This window comes from Hypanus sabinus, chromosome 3 (assembly GCF_030144855.1).
Source record: "Hypanus sabinus isolate sHypSab1 chromosome 3, sHypSab1.hap1, whole genome shotgun sequence".
In the NCBI taxonomy this organism is placed as follows: Eukaryota; Metazoa; Chordata; class Chondrichthyes; order Myliobatiformes; family Dasyatidae; genus Hypanus; species Hypanus sabinus.
The window spans coordinates 43,431,768-43,449,672 of NC_082708.1; the positions used below are offsets into that span (position 1 = coordinate 43,431,768).

General features: G+C 39.3%; 1 protein-coding gene across 1 annotated transcript in view; it reads right to left on the reverse strand.

Moving 5' to 3' along the window:
• Positions 1–17,905, reverse strand: part of LOC132390702 (anoctamin-7-like) — a 62,117-nt gene that overhangs the window by 25,156 nt on the left and 19,056 nt on the right. The window contains exons 5-8 of the mRNA XM_059963258.1: positions 16,927–17,049; positions 9,890–9,978; positions 8,062–8,174; positions 6,026–6,028 (exon numbers count right to left, since the gene is read on the reverse strand). Coding sequence (XP_059819241.1) covers positions 6,026–6,028; positions 8,062–8,174; positions 9,890–9,978; positions 16,927–17,049 — 328 coding nt within the window. The remainder of the gene's footprint in view (positions 1–6,025; positions 6,029–8,061; positions 8,175–9,889; positions 9,979–16,926; positions 17,050–17,905) is intronic.

The window sequence follows — 17,905 nt, forward strand, 5'->3', positions numbered from 1 at the left end:
GATGGCTGAAGTTTCTGAGAATAGTTCACAAGGTAAAGGATAGATATGTCCCACAGAGGAAGAAAGTTTTCAAATGGCAGGGTAGGCAACCATGGCTGACAAAGGGAGTTAAGGACTGCATAAAAGCCAAGGAAAGGGCATATAAGTAAGAAAAGTGAGTGGGAAGTTGGATGATTGGGAAGCTTTTAAAATCCAACAAAAGGCACCTAAAAAGGCTATAAGAAGGGAAAAGATGAACTATGAGGGTAAATTAGCCAATAATATAAAGCAGGATGCTAAAAGTTTTCTCAGTTATATAAAGAGTAAAAGGGAGGTGAGACTTGGTATTGGACCACTGTAAAATGATGCTGGTGATGTAGTATTGGGGGACAAAGAAATAGCAGATGAATTTAATGAGTACTTTGCATCTGCCTTCACTGTGGAGGATACGAGCAGTGTGCTAGTGGCCCATGAGTGTCAGGGAGTACCATTGTTATTACAAAGGAAGAAATGATAGGCAAACTCAAAGGTCTTAAGGCGAATCAGTCACCTGGACCAGATGGACTACATCCCAGAGCCCTGAGAGAGGTTGCTGAAGAGATTGTGGATGCATTGGTCATGACCTTTCAGGAATTACTTGATCCTGGCATGATCCTGGAGGACTGGAAGATTGAAAATGTCACTCCACTCTTTAAGAAGGGAGGAACGCAAAAGAATGGAAGTTATAGGCCAGTTAACCTAACATCAGTTGTTGGGAAAGTGTTGAGAGTTTCTTATAAAGGATAAGGTTTTGGGATACTTGGAGATTAATGATGAAATAAGTCAAAGTCAGCATGATTTCTGTAAAGGGAAATCTTGCCTGACCAAACCTGTTAGAGTTCTTTGAGGAAGTAACAAGGAGGGTGGAAAAACAAGAGGCAGTGGATGTCATTTACGTGGATTTTAAGAAGGCATTTGATAAGGTGCCACACATAAGGCTGCATAACAAGATGCTAGGCCGTTATAGGAAAGATATTAGCATGGATAGAGGTATGGCTGGCAGGCAGGAGGCAGTGAGTAGGAATAAAAGGGGCTTTTTCTTGTTGGTCGCCAATGATTAGTGATGTTCCTCAGGGGTTAGCATTGGGACCACTACTTTTCACATTGCTTGTCAATGATTTGGATAATGGAATTGATGGCTTTGTGTCAAAGTTTGTGGATGATACAAATATAAGTGGAGGGGTGGGTAGCATTGAGGAAACAATGTGCTTGCAGTAGGACTTAGACAAAATGGAAGAATGAGCAAAAAAGTGACATAGTCCGTGAGCCAGGACCCCAAATTTGGGCCACTGGTACCATCTGGGGGGAATAATTTTTATAGTGATTTTGGCAAGGTATACACCCCTAGTGCTAGAAAATATGTGATAGCATTGCAGCGGTGGTAGCTTTCTGTGTGAACCACATGGCCAGTGACTTGAACCAGTAGAAGAGCAACTCCCAGGAAACCCTACTACAGTGGTTGATGGAATGAACTTGGTCCAAAGAGTGAAAGGTGATCAAGTTACTTTCAGAGATGTTGCCACAGCAATTCTGGGTATGGCTCTGAGGGAAGGCAGTCAGAGTAGCAGAATAGATGTTGTGTTCGACACATACAAGGAGAACTCTATCAAGAATAGTGAAAGATCTCTACGGGGTGAAGAGACTGGTCATGAGTTGCAAGGTATCACAGGCACACAGATGGTGAGGCAATGAAGCAGCTTCCTGACCAAAGTCAATAACAAAAATAGTCTCATTAGCTTCATAGTCCATGAATGGAGGAAGGCGGAGTACAGAGCAAAGCTACAGGAGAAGATTCTGTATGCAACTGTGAATGACAAATGTTACAGAATCACATCTCAAGACAGTGAGGAGGTGTCAGCTCTTCAGTGTCAACAAGAAGAAACAGATGGCCACCTACTTCTCCATGCTGCTCATACCACAAGAGAGGGATACCAATCTGTAGTGATCTACTCAGAAGGCATGGATGTCTTTATCATGTCTTTAGCATTTTGTGACAAGTTTGAGGCCAAATTGTTCCAGAAGTGTGGCACTAGAACCCGTACAAGTGCTTGTAGACATCAGGAAGGTTGCTGCCACTGTTGGCATAGAGGTTTGTAGGGCTCTCATCGGGTTGCACGCATATACAGGATGTGACACTGTAAGCACTTTTGCAGGCAAAAGGAAGACAAGTGCCCTAAAACTTCTGACCAGCAACAGGGAAACTCAGGACACATTCTTAGAGTTGGGTCAGGAATGGGACCTCTCCCTAGAACTGATGGACAAACTGGAGGAATTTACATGTCTCCTGTATGCCCCAAAAGTATCGACCACCAAGGTCAATGAGCTCAGGTATCATATTTCTGTGCCAAAAAAGGTGAAATCGAAAGTCAACAACTCCCACCATGCAAGAACTGCTTAACAAGACATACACAGCAAGCCAGCTGCCAGGCTGGTATGTGGAGAAGATGTTTGGAGAAGGACCCACAAGTGCCAAGCCCTGTTGGCAGAGGATGGAAGATGGAGAGAGAAGAGGAAGCTGAACAGTTGGTGGTGCACTGGATGGAAGGCCAGCCAGCACCCGATGCCATCCTGGATCTACTGGCCTGAAACTGTCCAAAAAAATGTTCACTCCCAAGATGTGTGTGTGTTGTAAATGGCCTCAGGTGTACTGACATGTGTAGACTAACAGATGGAATACAGTGCTGGGAAATATATGATAACGCATTTTCGTAAAACAAACAATAGTGCAGACCATTATATAAATGGGGAGAAGGTTCAAACATCAGAGGTGCAGAGGGACTTAGGAGTCCTTGTGCAAGACTCCCAGAATTTACAGGCTGAATCTGTGGTAAAGAAGACAAATGCAATAGTGGCATTTATTTCAAGGGGAATAGAATATAAAAACAAGGAAATAATGCTGAGGCCTTATAAGAAACTAGTCAGGCCATGCTTGGAGAATTTTCAACAGTTTTGGGCCCCACATCTCAGAAAGGATGTGTTGTCATTGGAGAGAGTCCAGAGGAGGTTCACAAGGATGATTCCGGGAACGAAGGGGTTAATGTATGAGGTGGGTTTGGCAGCTCTGTGCCTGTATTCACTGGAACTTAGAAGAATGCCGGGAGTATCTCATTGAAGAATGAGGGAGGAGCCGTGCCTCCAATTGCCTTTATACAGGGGTCTGTGGGAGGAGCCACAGGAGCAGTCAGCAGGGGGCATGTCCAGACAGGTATATGTAGTTCACCACAGAAACCTCCTGAATGTTGAAAGGACTAGATAGGGTGGATGTTTCCTGTGGTGGAGTATCCAGAACTAGAGGGCAAAGCCTCAAAACTGAGGGGTTACTGTTTAGAACAGAGGTAAGGAAGATTTTTTTAAAGAATGGTGCACTGCCTCAGACTGCAGTGGAGGCCAAATCCGTGGGTATATTTAAGGGAGAAGATGGTTTCCTGATTAGTCAGGGCGTCAAAGGATATGGCGAGAAGGCAGGTGTATGGCTTTGAGTGGGATCTGGGATTAGCCATGAATGCTGGAGCAGACTCGATGGGCTGAATGGCCTAATTCTGCTCCTATGTCTTATGGTCTACTGGTCTTCTTTCTTTTTCCATACTAAAGTAAAATACTTTTAGATTATATTCTATAATTATACCCAGAGTTTAACGAGACACACCCAACTCACAAAGAACACAGACTCCAACTGGAAGCTTGTTTCTTTGTTATTGATTTATATCGTGGAATGTATAAGAATACCAGGAATGCAGAATCTTTAGGAAAATCATCCAGCCATGCCAAACGTAATGAAACACTGATAGTTTTGGTCAAACTTAACCATTTCTCAATGAAGAGAAAGATGAGAAGATTAACTTATATTTTTTAAAGTACATGCTATAAGTAAATTTGAACAAGTCAAAATAAATCAGCACCACAACATATTGTTATTGCACTGGATATGATTTTGTTTTGAAAATTAACCAATTACTATCCAGTTCAATGCTTCAAAATGTCAACCACAATTCTTTGGACAGCATGCAATAGAAGTAACCCAAGTTTGAAAGAGCACTAAAAGCAATCTTCTATGAGCAGCAGCCAGGAAAAGATAGATAATGTAGCTGTAAATACTCTAGTAGGCTGGGATGATACATAACTAAAACTAATTAGCTTCTAGCTATTATATAATTGCTAGATTAGTGTCATGTTCAGAGTTTTGTTACAAGGATGAGAGTAATGTGTTGCAATTGGTAATTGAAGATGGATAACTGTGAAACCACAAAGAGCCATGCATCTTTGAAGATAAATCCATCCCATTAATACCCAAGCAGACAAATGTGCTGTTGAAAAAATTGGATAGTCTCAATGCCTCATATTCCATCTTAGTTGTCTGCAACCTGATAGCATCAACACTGGCTTCTATGACTTCCTGCAACCACTTCCCTCTGTCAGCCCGCCCCACCTCTGTTTTCCCTAATGTCTCTGGAATATTTACACTTCTCTTCCCTTCCCCTGCCCTTACAAGATCTAATCATCTCCTTTACCTTCCCTGCACTCCATGGTCTTCTGTCCTCTTCCTTCTTCTCCATCCCTTTGTCTCTTACACTAACCTGCTTCTCACATCACTCACTTTTCCCCCCTCCCCCCACCTACCTACTTTCCCCCTCACCTGGATTCACCTGTCACCCACCAGCTCATGGTCCTACCCTCCCATTACCCTTTTATTCTCACTTCTGTTCTCTTTCTTTCCAGTCCTTATGAAGGATCTCAGCCCAAAACATCGAATATTTGTTCCTCTCCATGGATGCTGCCTGAGCTGTTGTGTTTCTCCAAGCATTTTGAGTGAGTTACTCCAGATTTCCAGCATATGTAGTCTCTCTTGTATCTCAATGCATGTGGCCCCATCAGCTCCATCCCACCTCACTCTAATAAATCATTCATACTGTGATGATCCAAACAACACAGTTAATTTTAAAAAACATTGTATTGCTTTCTGTATTCAGATTAGGACTACTCTGCATCATACACCATGACACCATATCTAGGAATTTTATAGATTCACAAGTGAAACTGCACAGAGGAAAAGCAGATACTTATATATTTCTGAAGTGGAAGATCTCCCAAATCTTTAAACATTCTCATGCAGTTAACTATATTTTGTTATCTTTACTGCAGTTGACACTCCTTCAGGAAAACTAACTTGACAGATTTTTCTCACATTACTAGCAGAAACAAGAGGAAAGGGGATTATTAAATCTTGAGATGGTGTGGAGATGACATTTCATTTAAAGAATCAGAAAAAAAAGACCACAGATAGCTAACATGAGGAAATCTGCAGATGCTGGAAAGTCAAACAACAACACACACAAGATGCTGGTGGAACACAGCAGGCCAGGCAGCATCTATAGGGAGAAGCGCTGTCGACGTTTTGGGCCAAGACCCTTCATCAGGACTAACCGAAAGGAAAGATACTAAGAAATTTGAAAGTAGTGGGGGGAGGGGGAAATGCGAAACGATAGGAGAAGACCAGAGGGGGTGGGATGAAGCTAAGAGCTGGAAAGGTGATTGGCGAAAGTGATACAGAGCTGGAGAAGGGAAAGGATCATGGGACAGGAGGCCTCAGGAGAAAGAAAGGGGAGGGGGAAGCACCAGAGGGAGATGGAGAACAGGCAAACAATCAAATATGTCAGGGATGGGGTAAGAAGGGGAGGAGGGGATAAGTATACTTATCCTTGTAAACGGAACAGTGCTACACCCCAGACAGTCCTTCCAGGTGAGGCGACACTTCACCTGTGAATCAGCTGGTGTGGTATACTGCGTCTGGTGCTCCCAGTGTGGCCTTTTATATATTGGTGAGACCCGACGCAGACTGGGAGACCATTTCGCTGAACACCTACGCTCGGTCCGCCAGAAAAAGCAGGATCTCCCAGTGGCCACACATTTTAATTCCACGTCCCATTCCCATTCTGATATGTCTATCCATGGCCTCCTTTTTTGTCAAAATGAATCCAAACTCACATTGGAGGAACAACACCTTATATACTGGCTGGGTAGCCTCCAACCTGATGGCATGAACATTGACTTCCCTAACTTCCGTTAATGCCCCTCCTCCCCTTCTTAACCATCCCTGACATATTTAGTTGTTTGCCTGTTCTCCATCTCCCTCTGGTGCTCCCCACCCCAAACTTCCTTTCTCCTTAGGCCTCCCGTCCCATGATCCTTTCCCTTCTCCAGCTCTGTATCACTTTTGCCAATCACCTTTCCAGCTCTTAGCTTCATCCCACCCCCTCTGGTCTTCTCCTATCATTTCGCATTTCACCCTCCCCCCACTACTTTCAAATCTCTTACTATCTTTCCTTTCAGTTAGTCCTGATGAAGGGTCTCGGCCCGAAACGTCGACAGCGCTTCTCCCTATAGATGCTGCCTGGCTGCTGTGTTCCACCAGCATTTTGTGTGTGTTGTTGTACAGATAGCTAATCTATCTTTTGTCTACAACACCAAGATCAGATCATTAAATGGCTTTGTACTCACTGGCACTTTATTTTCAAACATATTAAATATCCTTAGTAGCAAAACATAAAGCTGAAATATAAAGATGATTGACTTTACTTTTTAAAAATGTCAAAGATCAGTAAACAATAGTTACTATTCATGCACATAATTAATTGTAGGCACTTTACTTGCAGGTGTTCAATGTCTGAGGAGTTACATGATTACAGTTCTTACAAACCTTATGGAGTTACCTGTTAACTGAGTTATTAGGAAAAGACTGCATGAAAAGCACATCAATAATAACTTTAAAAAACAGGTAAATAAAGTGCAAAAATAAAGTCATGCCAGCTATCCAGATCTCACCACTTCTTTTGTTACGCAATTCAGCTGATACTGTGAATTGTTGATGGTGGTGTTTGTTAAGTTATTGAACCTTGTCATCCGTATATATCAAACTGACCTTCAGTGCTTCTTTGTGTATATAGCATTTCACCTGTGTATCTCTTTGTTGTGATATTAAGACAAATTTGGGAACTCTGACAAAAGGCACTTGAATCTAATCAGACCATTGCAATCTTTTCGACTGATGTGATTTCAATCCTGCTGCAGTGTTGCAGCACATTGTCAATGCTGACATAGATGGTTCAAGTCTTTTACTTTTGTTCAACATGGTTAAGACCATCCCTAATTTCCCCTTGACTTTACCAATACCATGGTTAAGAAACCATAGGAAAGAAAATACATTTTCTATTCAAAATGTCAATCTGCTGGATAGTCAGTTTTAATAAAATCATTAAAAAAATTTCATTGTTTGATTTCTTCAATTTAAATTTGAGATCAGGAGAACTACTCCTGGATTAATAGTTCAGACCTCTAGTAACTAGTGCTGTTATTCAGCCGTTAGCTTCATTTTCTCAGCGTGTGAAGCTGTGTGGTTCTTTGCAATGCTCCTTAGACGCTTTTCCTGCTTCAGGTCATTAATCCTTGCTTTGGTACTTTAGATTGATGTTGGAAATGGCCACGCTCGAGTTTGTGAAAGGCTCATTGTAGAAATGAGACAAGGTTCTGGGCTGTGTTCTTGGTCAGCCAAGTTTAATAATTTTGTATACTTCAAGTTGTGAAAATCTTCAGGACAGACGTAAACCAAAGAATTTATTTTAGTTCACGTTGTGATTACTCACAGACAGTTGCTAACTTGTGATCACATCACCAGATATATGTATTGATCTGGCATTTCTAATTGCGGCTTTGCTTAACATGGTTTACAACACAGTTCAAAAATGGCAGGATTGCATCAGTTTCTGCTATGGTAATAATTACTGATTATAATAATTAAGTACTAGTATACATCAATCCCTTCTTATGTTATATTGTGAATAACTCCACATTTTTCAATTGGATTGGAAAGAATTAGTATAAACAAAGTTGTATATTTAATGTTAAAGATGAACATCTGTAAATTATACATACTGCAATTATTTCTTCCTATAACTAGATAAGGTGATGTGTAGTGATGTCTAAAATGGCTTATTTGTCAAATAAATCAAGGTTGTGAATTTAAATTCAACTGAACTCTACCTTTCTCACAGATGTTCCATAAAACTCCGGTCTGGTTGGCTCATCATTTTCAAAGTTCTCAACATCCCATCCATACACCAATTTAGCATTTATTCTTTTCCACAGTTCCAGAAAAATTGTTCCTGGAAGCAATGCACATTGATTCATTTCTCAAATTAATTAACAAAGAATTAACAAACCACATGGCCCATTAAGTCTGCATCAGTTCATTTAAAGTTTAAAGAGTAATCCAGTTGGCTTCATTCCCCCAGTCTTTCCACATATCATTGCAACTATGCTCAACTCCAATTCGCCTCCAATTACTTTGTGAAGCTTATTATTGAAACTATATCAACGCCCTAATGGTAAGTGACTTCTGTTTGTGTATTCAGTATTTCAGTAATATTTGAGTAATATTGTAAACATATTGTCGAAATGGCAAATGACGTCACACCACTGCGTCATATGTGCAGCCTTGCTTAAAGTTAAAACAAAACTAAAACACATTTCTCCTGGGCTCCAGCCTTTTTGCTTTAAATTAGTTTTATGTTTTGGAGTTAAAGCGTAATTCAGTTGGCTGATCATAACAGTGGTAATGACTACCTAACTGTTGAAGCGCAATGAGTTTTTAAAAATGTAACAAAGTAGGACACATACAAGTTGGGCAGACAAAATGAATGGACTGCACAGGGAAGAGAAAAAGCTAAAAAGTCAAGTTGCAGTTTTCAAAAAGAGCACTTATCTGCATGCTGTTGATGAAAAGTCTGAAATGATGAGAGTGAAACAAGACTGATTTACATTGTGAAAACTCACAACAGACAAGCAAAATGGCTTACACCAGAAGTGAATGGCAAATTAATTAAAATGGAATTGGACACTGGCTCAGCTGATTCAGTAATTCCTCAAAATAAGTTTGAATGGCATTTCTCAGATACTGAACTGAAGCCTGCAGATATTCAACTAAGAACTTATCATTCCTGACAGAATGAGAAACGATCATTCCTGACAGAATGACATTTGTAATGCTGAAATACAACAACCAACAGCCACAACAGGCTTGTATGAGGTAAAAACAGGAAGGCTAGCAATGTGGGGCCATGATTGACTGAGACAACTACAACTTGATTGCAGACCCATCCACCAGTTACATGCCACATTCCCTGTGAGAGAGTCAACTAAAAGCAAGTTAAGAAAGGTACCCAATGATGTCACAGCAGCATTCAGAGATATCACTGGAGAGTTCAAACATATTAAGGATAAAATTGTGTTAAATGAAATTGCCACACCAAAGTTTTACAAAACATGTCCAGTTCTTAGTACCATTGTGACAAAGTAGCTAGTGAGCTAGATCACATGGAGGCTGAAGAAATTCTTTCTGAGGTTGAGTGGAGCCCATGGACAACACCAGTGGTCCCAGTAGGGTTTATCAGGATCTGTGGTGATTTTAAGGTCACCATCAGTTCAGTACTGAAAGTAGATCAATATCCTCTGCCCAGGACAGAGGATACCTTTGCAAACCTTTCTGGAGGAAAACATTTCAGCAAAGTGGACTTAGCTGAAGCCTACCTACAGATAGAAGAAGAATCCAGAGTGTTTCTCACTATAAACACCCACAAAAGGCATTCTCATTATAATAGGCTTAATTTTGGACTTCTCTAAAGTCCCAAGACAGTGTTAAAAATATTAGAAGGTTATGGGCTCAGTGCATCAAGTGTGGATTCTTTAAACTAAGCATCTCTTACTGTGGTCACACATTAACATACAATATTCTCATATGCGTGCTGAGAAAATTCAGGTACCACAGTTTTTTCTTTGAATTTTACTTGCTCTCTATTAAACTCACTTAAAGATTCCTTACCCCACAGGCAAACGATAAGGCCAAACCACGGTGTGGCATCATTATCCAAGGCAGATTGAATTATTATAAAGAAGTCACCTGAATGTACACTATAAGAAACAGAGAAACAGAATAGGTGAATAGGAATCATAAATTAAAAGTAAAGTTGTTAGTCAAAATATAAACTGGGGAATATTGATCAGGCCATTCTAGATAGTAACTAGCAGCTGACAAAGACCATTACATTAAATTCCTAACCATTTGAAATTAATCTCCAATTTTAAATAAAGTGAATGAATATTGAAAAATTTTATGTGAACAAAGTGCACACACACACTCAAGAAAATAACAACATCCTAGACTTAAAAGAATATCATAATAAACATTTTGACTTTGGTGCAAAAAATATAATCGATGTGACTTGATAGAGGATTTAAAATAAATTTACAGAATATTTAAAAAGTTATGTCTCTAAGGAGGCTATTAAAATAATTTGATATTCTATTTAAGTCAAACCTGCATTACAAATACATTGAATAATGCCAACATTAAAAAAGACCAAACTTAATACCCCAGAATGTCACCAAACCTGAAAGTTACCCATTTATTGTATTTTGATATTTCCTATTGATTAATCAATCCTCAGTCTCCATCGATATGTTATCTTCAATATTGTGCTATAATTTTGTTTCATAATCATTTGTGCATCACCTTGTTGAATTCATCAGATTGAATATTACATCATCATTACACCTTAATACCTATTTTGGAATCATGAGCAAAACTCATATCATCAGACTGAAAGGCAGTGGAACAATTTATAGTTAGCTTTATCTCATTAGTATAAAGAGTGCAAATTAAAATTTGTTTGCTGTACTGTCTTCCTGGTTTTAAAGTGTTGTTATCATCATCCTGCACTTTACACTGACTATATTTTCAGTTTATTCTGGAACAGAATATTTTATTTTGGCACCTATTTAAGTTCATGAATCTCCTTTGTGATATTAGTTTGAGGGTACATTACTTGTACTTGTCATCTGCTTTGCCTTTTTTATAGAATATCTAACAGTACAGTCTCTTTAGCCCACTATACTGTGTGAACCTATATAAACCTACTCAATGATCAATCTAACCCTTCCATCCTACACAGCCTATACTCCTCCATTTTTCTTACATCCACGTACCTATGTAAGAGTCCCTTAAAAATCCCTGGTAAATCAGCCTCTACCACTAACCCGACAAGTTGTTCCAGGCACCCACCACTCTCTGTGTAAAACAACTACCTCTGACATCTCCTCTAAACTTTCCTCCACTCACCTTAAATGGATGTCCTCTAGTATTAAGCATTGCTGCGCTAGGAAAATGACACTGCCTGTCCACTTTATAATCTTCTACACCTCTATCAAGTCGCCTCTCATCCTCAAAGAGAAAAGCCCTACCTCTCTCAAACTATCCTCATAAGACATGTCCTCCAATCAAAACAGCTTCTTAATAAGTCTCATCTGCACTGAACACAATACTCTTAGTGTGGTCTAACCAGTTTTATGGAGCTGCAATATAACCTCATGGCTCTTGATCTCAACGCCTCAACTAATGAAGGTCAAAGCACAATAAGCTTTATTAAACACAAGGGATTCTACAGATGCTGGAAATCTGGAGTAACACATATAAAATGCTACAGGAACTCAGCTGATCAGACAGTATCTATAAAAAGGAATAAACAGTTGACATTACGGGCAAAGACCCCTCATCAGGACCTGGCCCAAAACATCATCTGTTTACTTATTTCCATAGAAACTGCCTGACCTGCTGAATTCCTCCAGCATGTGTATATGCCTTCTTAACCACCCTATCAACTTGTGCAGCAACTTTGAGAGATTTATGTACATGAACCCTAAGATCCATTTGTTCTCCCAACTACTAAGAACCCTGCCATCAACCTTGTACCTTCAAGTTCACTCTTCCAAATGTATCTCTTCACACTTCAGATAGGAGTCATAGACTCTAATCACTCTTCTGGTTTGAACTCCATCTACCATTTCTCTGCCCAGTTTTTCATCCTGACTATAACCTATGACAACTCTCCACACAATCTATAACACCGCAACTTCCGTGTCATCTGCAAATTTACTAGCCCTTCCTTCCACTTTCTAATCCAATTCATTTATTAAAAAATCTCAAAGAGCAGATCCAGAGTAGAACCCTGTGGAACACCACTAGTCACCAATCTCCAAACAGGATAGATATATTACTATCACCCTCTGTCTTCTGCGGACAAACCAATTCCGACTCCATGCAGTGAAGTTCCCATTGATACCATGCCTCATAACTTTCTGGATGAATCTATCAGGGGAACTTCATCAAATGCCTTACTAAAATCCATATACACCATATACACTGCTCTACAATCATCAATTTGTTTCGTCATGTGAAATACTCAATAAGGCTTATGAGGTTCACAACCTGTCTTTCAAAAATCCATGCTTTCTTTAATAAGACTATGCTTCTCCAAACAATTGTAAAACCTGTACCTAAGAATCTTCTCTATCAGTTTGCCAACCACAGATGTATGACTCTCTGGCCTATAATTCCCAAGATGATCCCTATCACCTTCTTGAACATGGACCAACATCTGCCATCCTCCAATCCTCTAGTAGTAATTCAGTGGCCAAAGAGGCTCATTGTCATTGCCCTCCCTTCCCATAGTAACCTGGTGCTATTCGAACCTGGACACTTATCTAGTGTTTTTCAGAAGATTTTACCTCTCCCAGGGCTGAAATGGTTGCCACAAGAGGACACAGGTTTAAGATGCTGAGGAATAGGTACAGAGGACATGTCAGTGGTAAGTTTTTTACTCAGTGAGTGGTAAGTGCGTGGAATGGGCTGCCAGCAACGGTGGTGGAGACGGATACGATAGGGTCTTTTAAGAGACGTTTGGATAGGTACATGGAGCTTTGAAAAATAGAGGGCTATGGGTAAGCCTAGTAATTTCTAAGGTAGGGACACGCTTGGCACAACTTTGTGGGCCGAATGGCCTGTATTGTGCTGTAGGTTTTCTATGTTTCTATGTTAGGTGCTAAAAAAAAGGCAAAATACAAACTTGCTGGAGGAACTCAGTAGGTCAAGCAGCATCTGTGGAGACAGAGGAATAGTAGACATTACGAGCATCAGTTTTGATGCAGGGTTTCGATCCAATGCATTGACTCGCATTTAAATAGTCTATGCCTTTATTCCATCTACCAAAGTGCATGACCATACACGTCACACTATATTCCATCTGCCTTTTCTTTGCCCATTCTCCCAATCTGCCTAAGTCCTTCTGTAGACTCCCTGACTCCTGAAAACTACCTGCTCCTCCACCTATCTGTGTACCATCCATAAAATTGTCTACAAAGCCATCAACTTCATCATCCAAAACACTGGCATATAATGTGAAAAGAAGTGGTCCCAATACCGACCACAGCAGAATACCACAAGTCATCAGCCACCAATCAGAACAGGCCCCTTTTATTCCCACTCTTTGCCTCCTGCCAGTCAACCAATCTTCTATCCATACTAATATCTCTCCTGAATGAGCTCTTTTTGTTTAGCAGCCTCGTGTGCATAATCTTGTCAAAGACCTTCTGAAAATCCAAGTAAACACCATCTACTGACTCTCTTTTGTCTATCCTGCTTGTTATTTCCTCAAAGAATTCCAACAGATTTGTTAGGCAAGATTTCCCCTTAAGGAAACCATGCTGACTTTGGTCTATTTTATCATATGCCTCCAAGTAACCTCATCCTTAACAATGGACTGTAACATCTTCTCAATACTGAAGTCTGGCTAATTGGCCTGTAATTTCCTTCCTTCTGCCTGCCTCCCTTTTAAAGAATGGAGTGACACATACAATTTTCCCGTCCTCTGGAGCCATTTCAGAATCTAGTGATTGTTGAAAGATTACTACTAATGCCTCCACAATCTCTTCAGCCACCTCTTTCAGAACCCTGGAGTGTTGTCCTCTTGTGGCAACCATTTCATTGAAACCTATTGAATATTGAAAGGCCTAAATAGAGTGGATGTGGAGAGGATGTTTCCTATAGTGGATGGATTTTAGGACCGGAGGGTACAGCCTCAGAATAGAGAGACGTCCATTTAGAAAGAGATACGCATGAATTCCTTTAGCCAGAGGGTGGTGAATCTGTGGAATTTATTTCCACAGACAGCTGTGGAATACTCTTGAGTATATTTAAAGTGGAGGCTGATAGATTCTTGAAGAAAGGTTTTGCCGAGCAGGGAGAAGTATGGAGTTGCGAGGGATGATGGAGGGGCAGAGCGGACTCAAGAGGTTGTGGCCTAATTCTGATCCTAACTCTTATGGTTTTATGGATTACATTGAAATGTACTGTGAAATGTGTTGTTTGGGTTAACAACCAGTACAACCTGAGGATGTGCTGGGATAGCCTGCAAGTATCACTACACATTTCAGCACCAACATAACATCCCACAATGAATATAATAAAATATTTTTCAAAGTCCTTGCACTGTCACTTAATTGTATGGTGAGAATAGTAAGTTTACATAGAGGAAGTCATACAGCACAGTTGCAAGATTTTTAATGTCATGGAAATAAATCTAGATGTATTTTAAAAATTCAGATTTAAAGTCACTTACTAAAATGTTGCATTATCCCAGATTTCAGAAGCACAGGCTCTATTGAGTCCCTTCTCAATTATTTTTCTCCTTCCACCGATGTTTCCACATGCTTCTCTGAAATAAAACAAAGCAAGACTTACGTAATTTGACCACATTGCACATTGGTTGGCTTTCTGCGTACTGGCTCACGGGTAACGACACAGCGAGAGGGCAGCAAGGTACTGAGGCAGAGTCTTGTCCGAGGACAGCAGCACAATCTTGGATGCTCTCCGTGCAGTTTGCACACTTATCTCCAGTAAAGCATGGGTTCCTGCTGGGTTCTCCTGCTTCCTCACGTCCCAAAGGTATGATTATTGCAACTTAACTGTTGGGGCAGGTTAATGGCAAAAGGGATCAAAGGGAAGTGCAAGAGAAAATAAGATGCAGGGTTACAGGTAAATAAGGAACAAAGGAATTGCTTTCTGAGAGCTGACATGGACCAAATTAGTTGAGTGTCCTCCGATAGTATTATAAGCATAAGAACTCGAATGCCTACAATTTTAATTCTCCCTACTTTGCAAGGTGAATAAGTACCATATATGTAGATAAAATCATGACTTGAAACAAAACTCATGGGCAAAGATCTATTACTATGACACTGAACCATGGTCAGGCGTATCACCATAACATAGAGGTACAGTACTGTCACTATAACCCTGGCCTATACTACACAGACACAGGTCTGTCACTATAAGAAAGCTATGTAGCACAGGTGGGGCACAGAGACAATAGTCTGTCACTATAACACTTGGGTTTATTATTGGTGGACACAGGTTTGTCAATGTAAAATTGTGGTATAGTGCAGGGTCTCAACCTGAAACATTGATAGTATCTTTCTACCCCACCCAACAAATACTAATCAAACTACTGAGTTGCTCCAGCAGTTTTTCTTGCAGAAATTTCAAGGAACTCTTTTTTTAATACTTTGTACAGGGACAATGAGCAAAAATATTATTTTATTACAACCCTTGTGACAGAATTCCTCCCACATTTTAATCTTGCTGTGTGTCTCCTACTTGGTGACCAGTCTGTGCTGTTAAAATTTGTTATCTAACCAATCACAATGTAAAGTGATTCAATGGCTTTTTAGCAGTTTTGTTGGTATATTATTATTATATATAATATACTTGTTTATATTATTATATGAACAATTAAAAGTAGTTTATCGATCAGGAATACCTCTACAGCTATCCTTGTCTCACTCACTAATCCCTCGAACTAAATTGATGTATTTTATTTTAAAAGGCATGGTGGTGCACAGCTACAGGACTGTTGTAAAACCTCATCTGATCAGCTAATGCATTATTATGGTAGAAAACCTGTCACATTTTTCTGATCTACATAACAGAACTTTATATTGCTACTGCACTGCTGTTTCAATTCAAGGTTAATGTTGATTATGTGTAAGTGATTATAAATTATAAACAGAAGCCTGGCTATTTTCTAAAAGTGAAGTTTTTAACATTAAGTTATTGCATGTTATTAATGTGAAGAAACTGGTCATATCTTTTTCATAATTTGAACAATATGCTAGTTTGGTCGGAGACTGAAAATACAGTTCATCATTCAAGGGACATAAAAGATTATTGGTGACCAATTAGAATAAATGAGTCAAACAGTCAAGTCAGTAAAAGACTTTACTGTCTAAACAAGAAACTATGCTCTATAAAAAGCGTAATTGAGAAATATAAAGGTGTAATTGAGAAATATTGTGTAGAAGTCCTGTGTGGAGGTTTAATAACACAACCAAGAATGAGATGTATATTCTGGTTAATAAAGGTCAGTACGTAGCATGGATGACACGAGGCACATCTTCCCAGAGATTAACATCTGATATGGTGTTTCAGGTAGATATTCAAAGTACTAATGGAATAGTTGATGGCCAAAGGGATAACAGGTTTACCTAGAAAGGAGAATTAAATTGAATAAAATTTTTCCTCATCTCATTTGAGGTCTTATAGGTTCCATTGACAAATATTAGGTGCTTAGCTATACCAAATGCTTGCATAATATTTCTGATATTCTGGAATAAGAAAAATAAAATAATAGTACCTCAAATTACACAAAATTTTCCAAAGCACTTTCACTGAATCCCATTTGATAAGATACAAAATTGTTGTATTGCAAATAAATAGTCCTATAGTGCATTACAGGTATCCTTTAGATTATTGAAAAGTAACTCAGATGTACACTTGAGCACCTATTTCAGAAGTAGAACATACACGGGGGAAATAAATTAGCCTTGGATTGTTAGCCATGCTTCGTCGAATATGGGATAAAACTGACATACAGGATGCGAGCTTAATATCATTCAATATCCTACTGTTTGCTGTGTACCAGCAACCAAAAATCATGTTCTTCCAACATGCTAAATATCTACATTTACCTAAGTATCTTCAAAGAGCTCTCCACCGTTCCTGAGATCAAGTCTGGGGAAGAACAGATTTCTTTGTAGTTGTATTTACGAAAAGATTCATCCAGTTTACTGCTGGCATTGTAACAGTTTATACTGAAAGAGAATGTATAAGGAGAAAGATATAAATAAAGTTTAAATTAACATAAGTATACAACAGCTTGAAAAAGAATTAGATTTATGTAGTGTCTTTCATGACTTCTCAAAACACTTTTTAACTATTGCCTCTCTTTACTGTAAGAAACATGGAAAGATGTTGAGGATCTGATAACATTTATTGATTGAGAGATAATATTGGCTAGGACAACAGAGGAAACCCTCTACTCTAGTCCGTTCAGTATGATATCATCTCCACCAGGATATCTTGGGCTGAACTTGTCCACCAATATAACCTGAACAATAAACCACAGTTCTTTTTTAAGATAGTGATATTAAAGTAAATAATAACTACAAATCCAAACCAGTCCATATTGTAAAATAGCCTATTAGGGTTCCAAATCCACTCTAGAGCAACATATTTGATATCCTTCACCACATGAAGGTTTGGTTTAACATAATCTGAAAGACAACCACAATCCTTAATAAAATTAATGTAACATTGTTAATAAGTGAACCAAAGATTTAAAGTTCTTATGATACATGCTTTTGAAAGTAAACAAGAGGATTACAGTACCTGAAATAAAGGCCATATATAAATATAGCTAAACCAAGGAATGCAGGAATAATTAGTGTAACTAGAAGTGTTTCCATCACAGCAAAGTAAAGTGCAATTTTTTCACCGAAGTAATTTCGGATTTTCCAGAGGGGTTGGAATTTTAGATAAGTGTTTGCCCACAGGTTATTAAGCTCCGTCCTTGCCTCTGGAGGTTCAGCCTCGTTAGTTTGATCTGCAAAAAGTTAGGCAAGTCACAGCAGAGCAGAGATATTAAACAATGAAAACAGCATGAAAGAT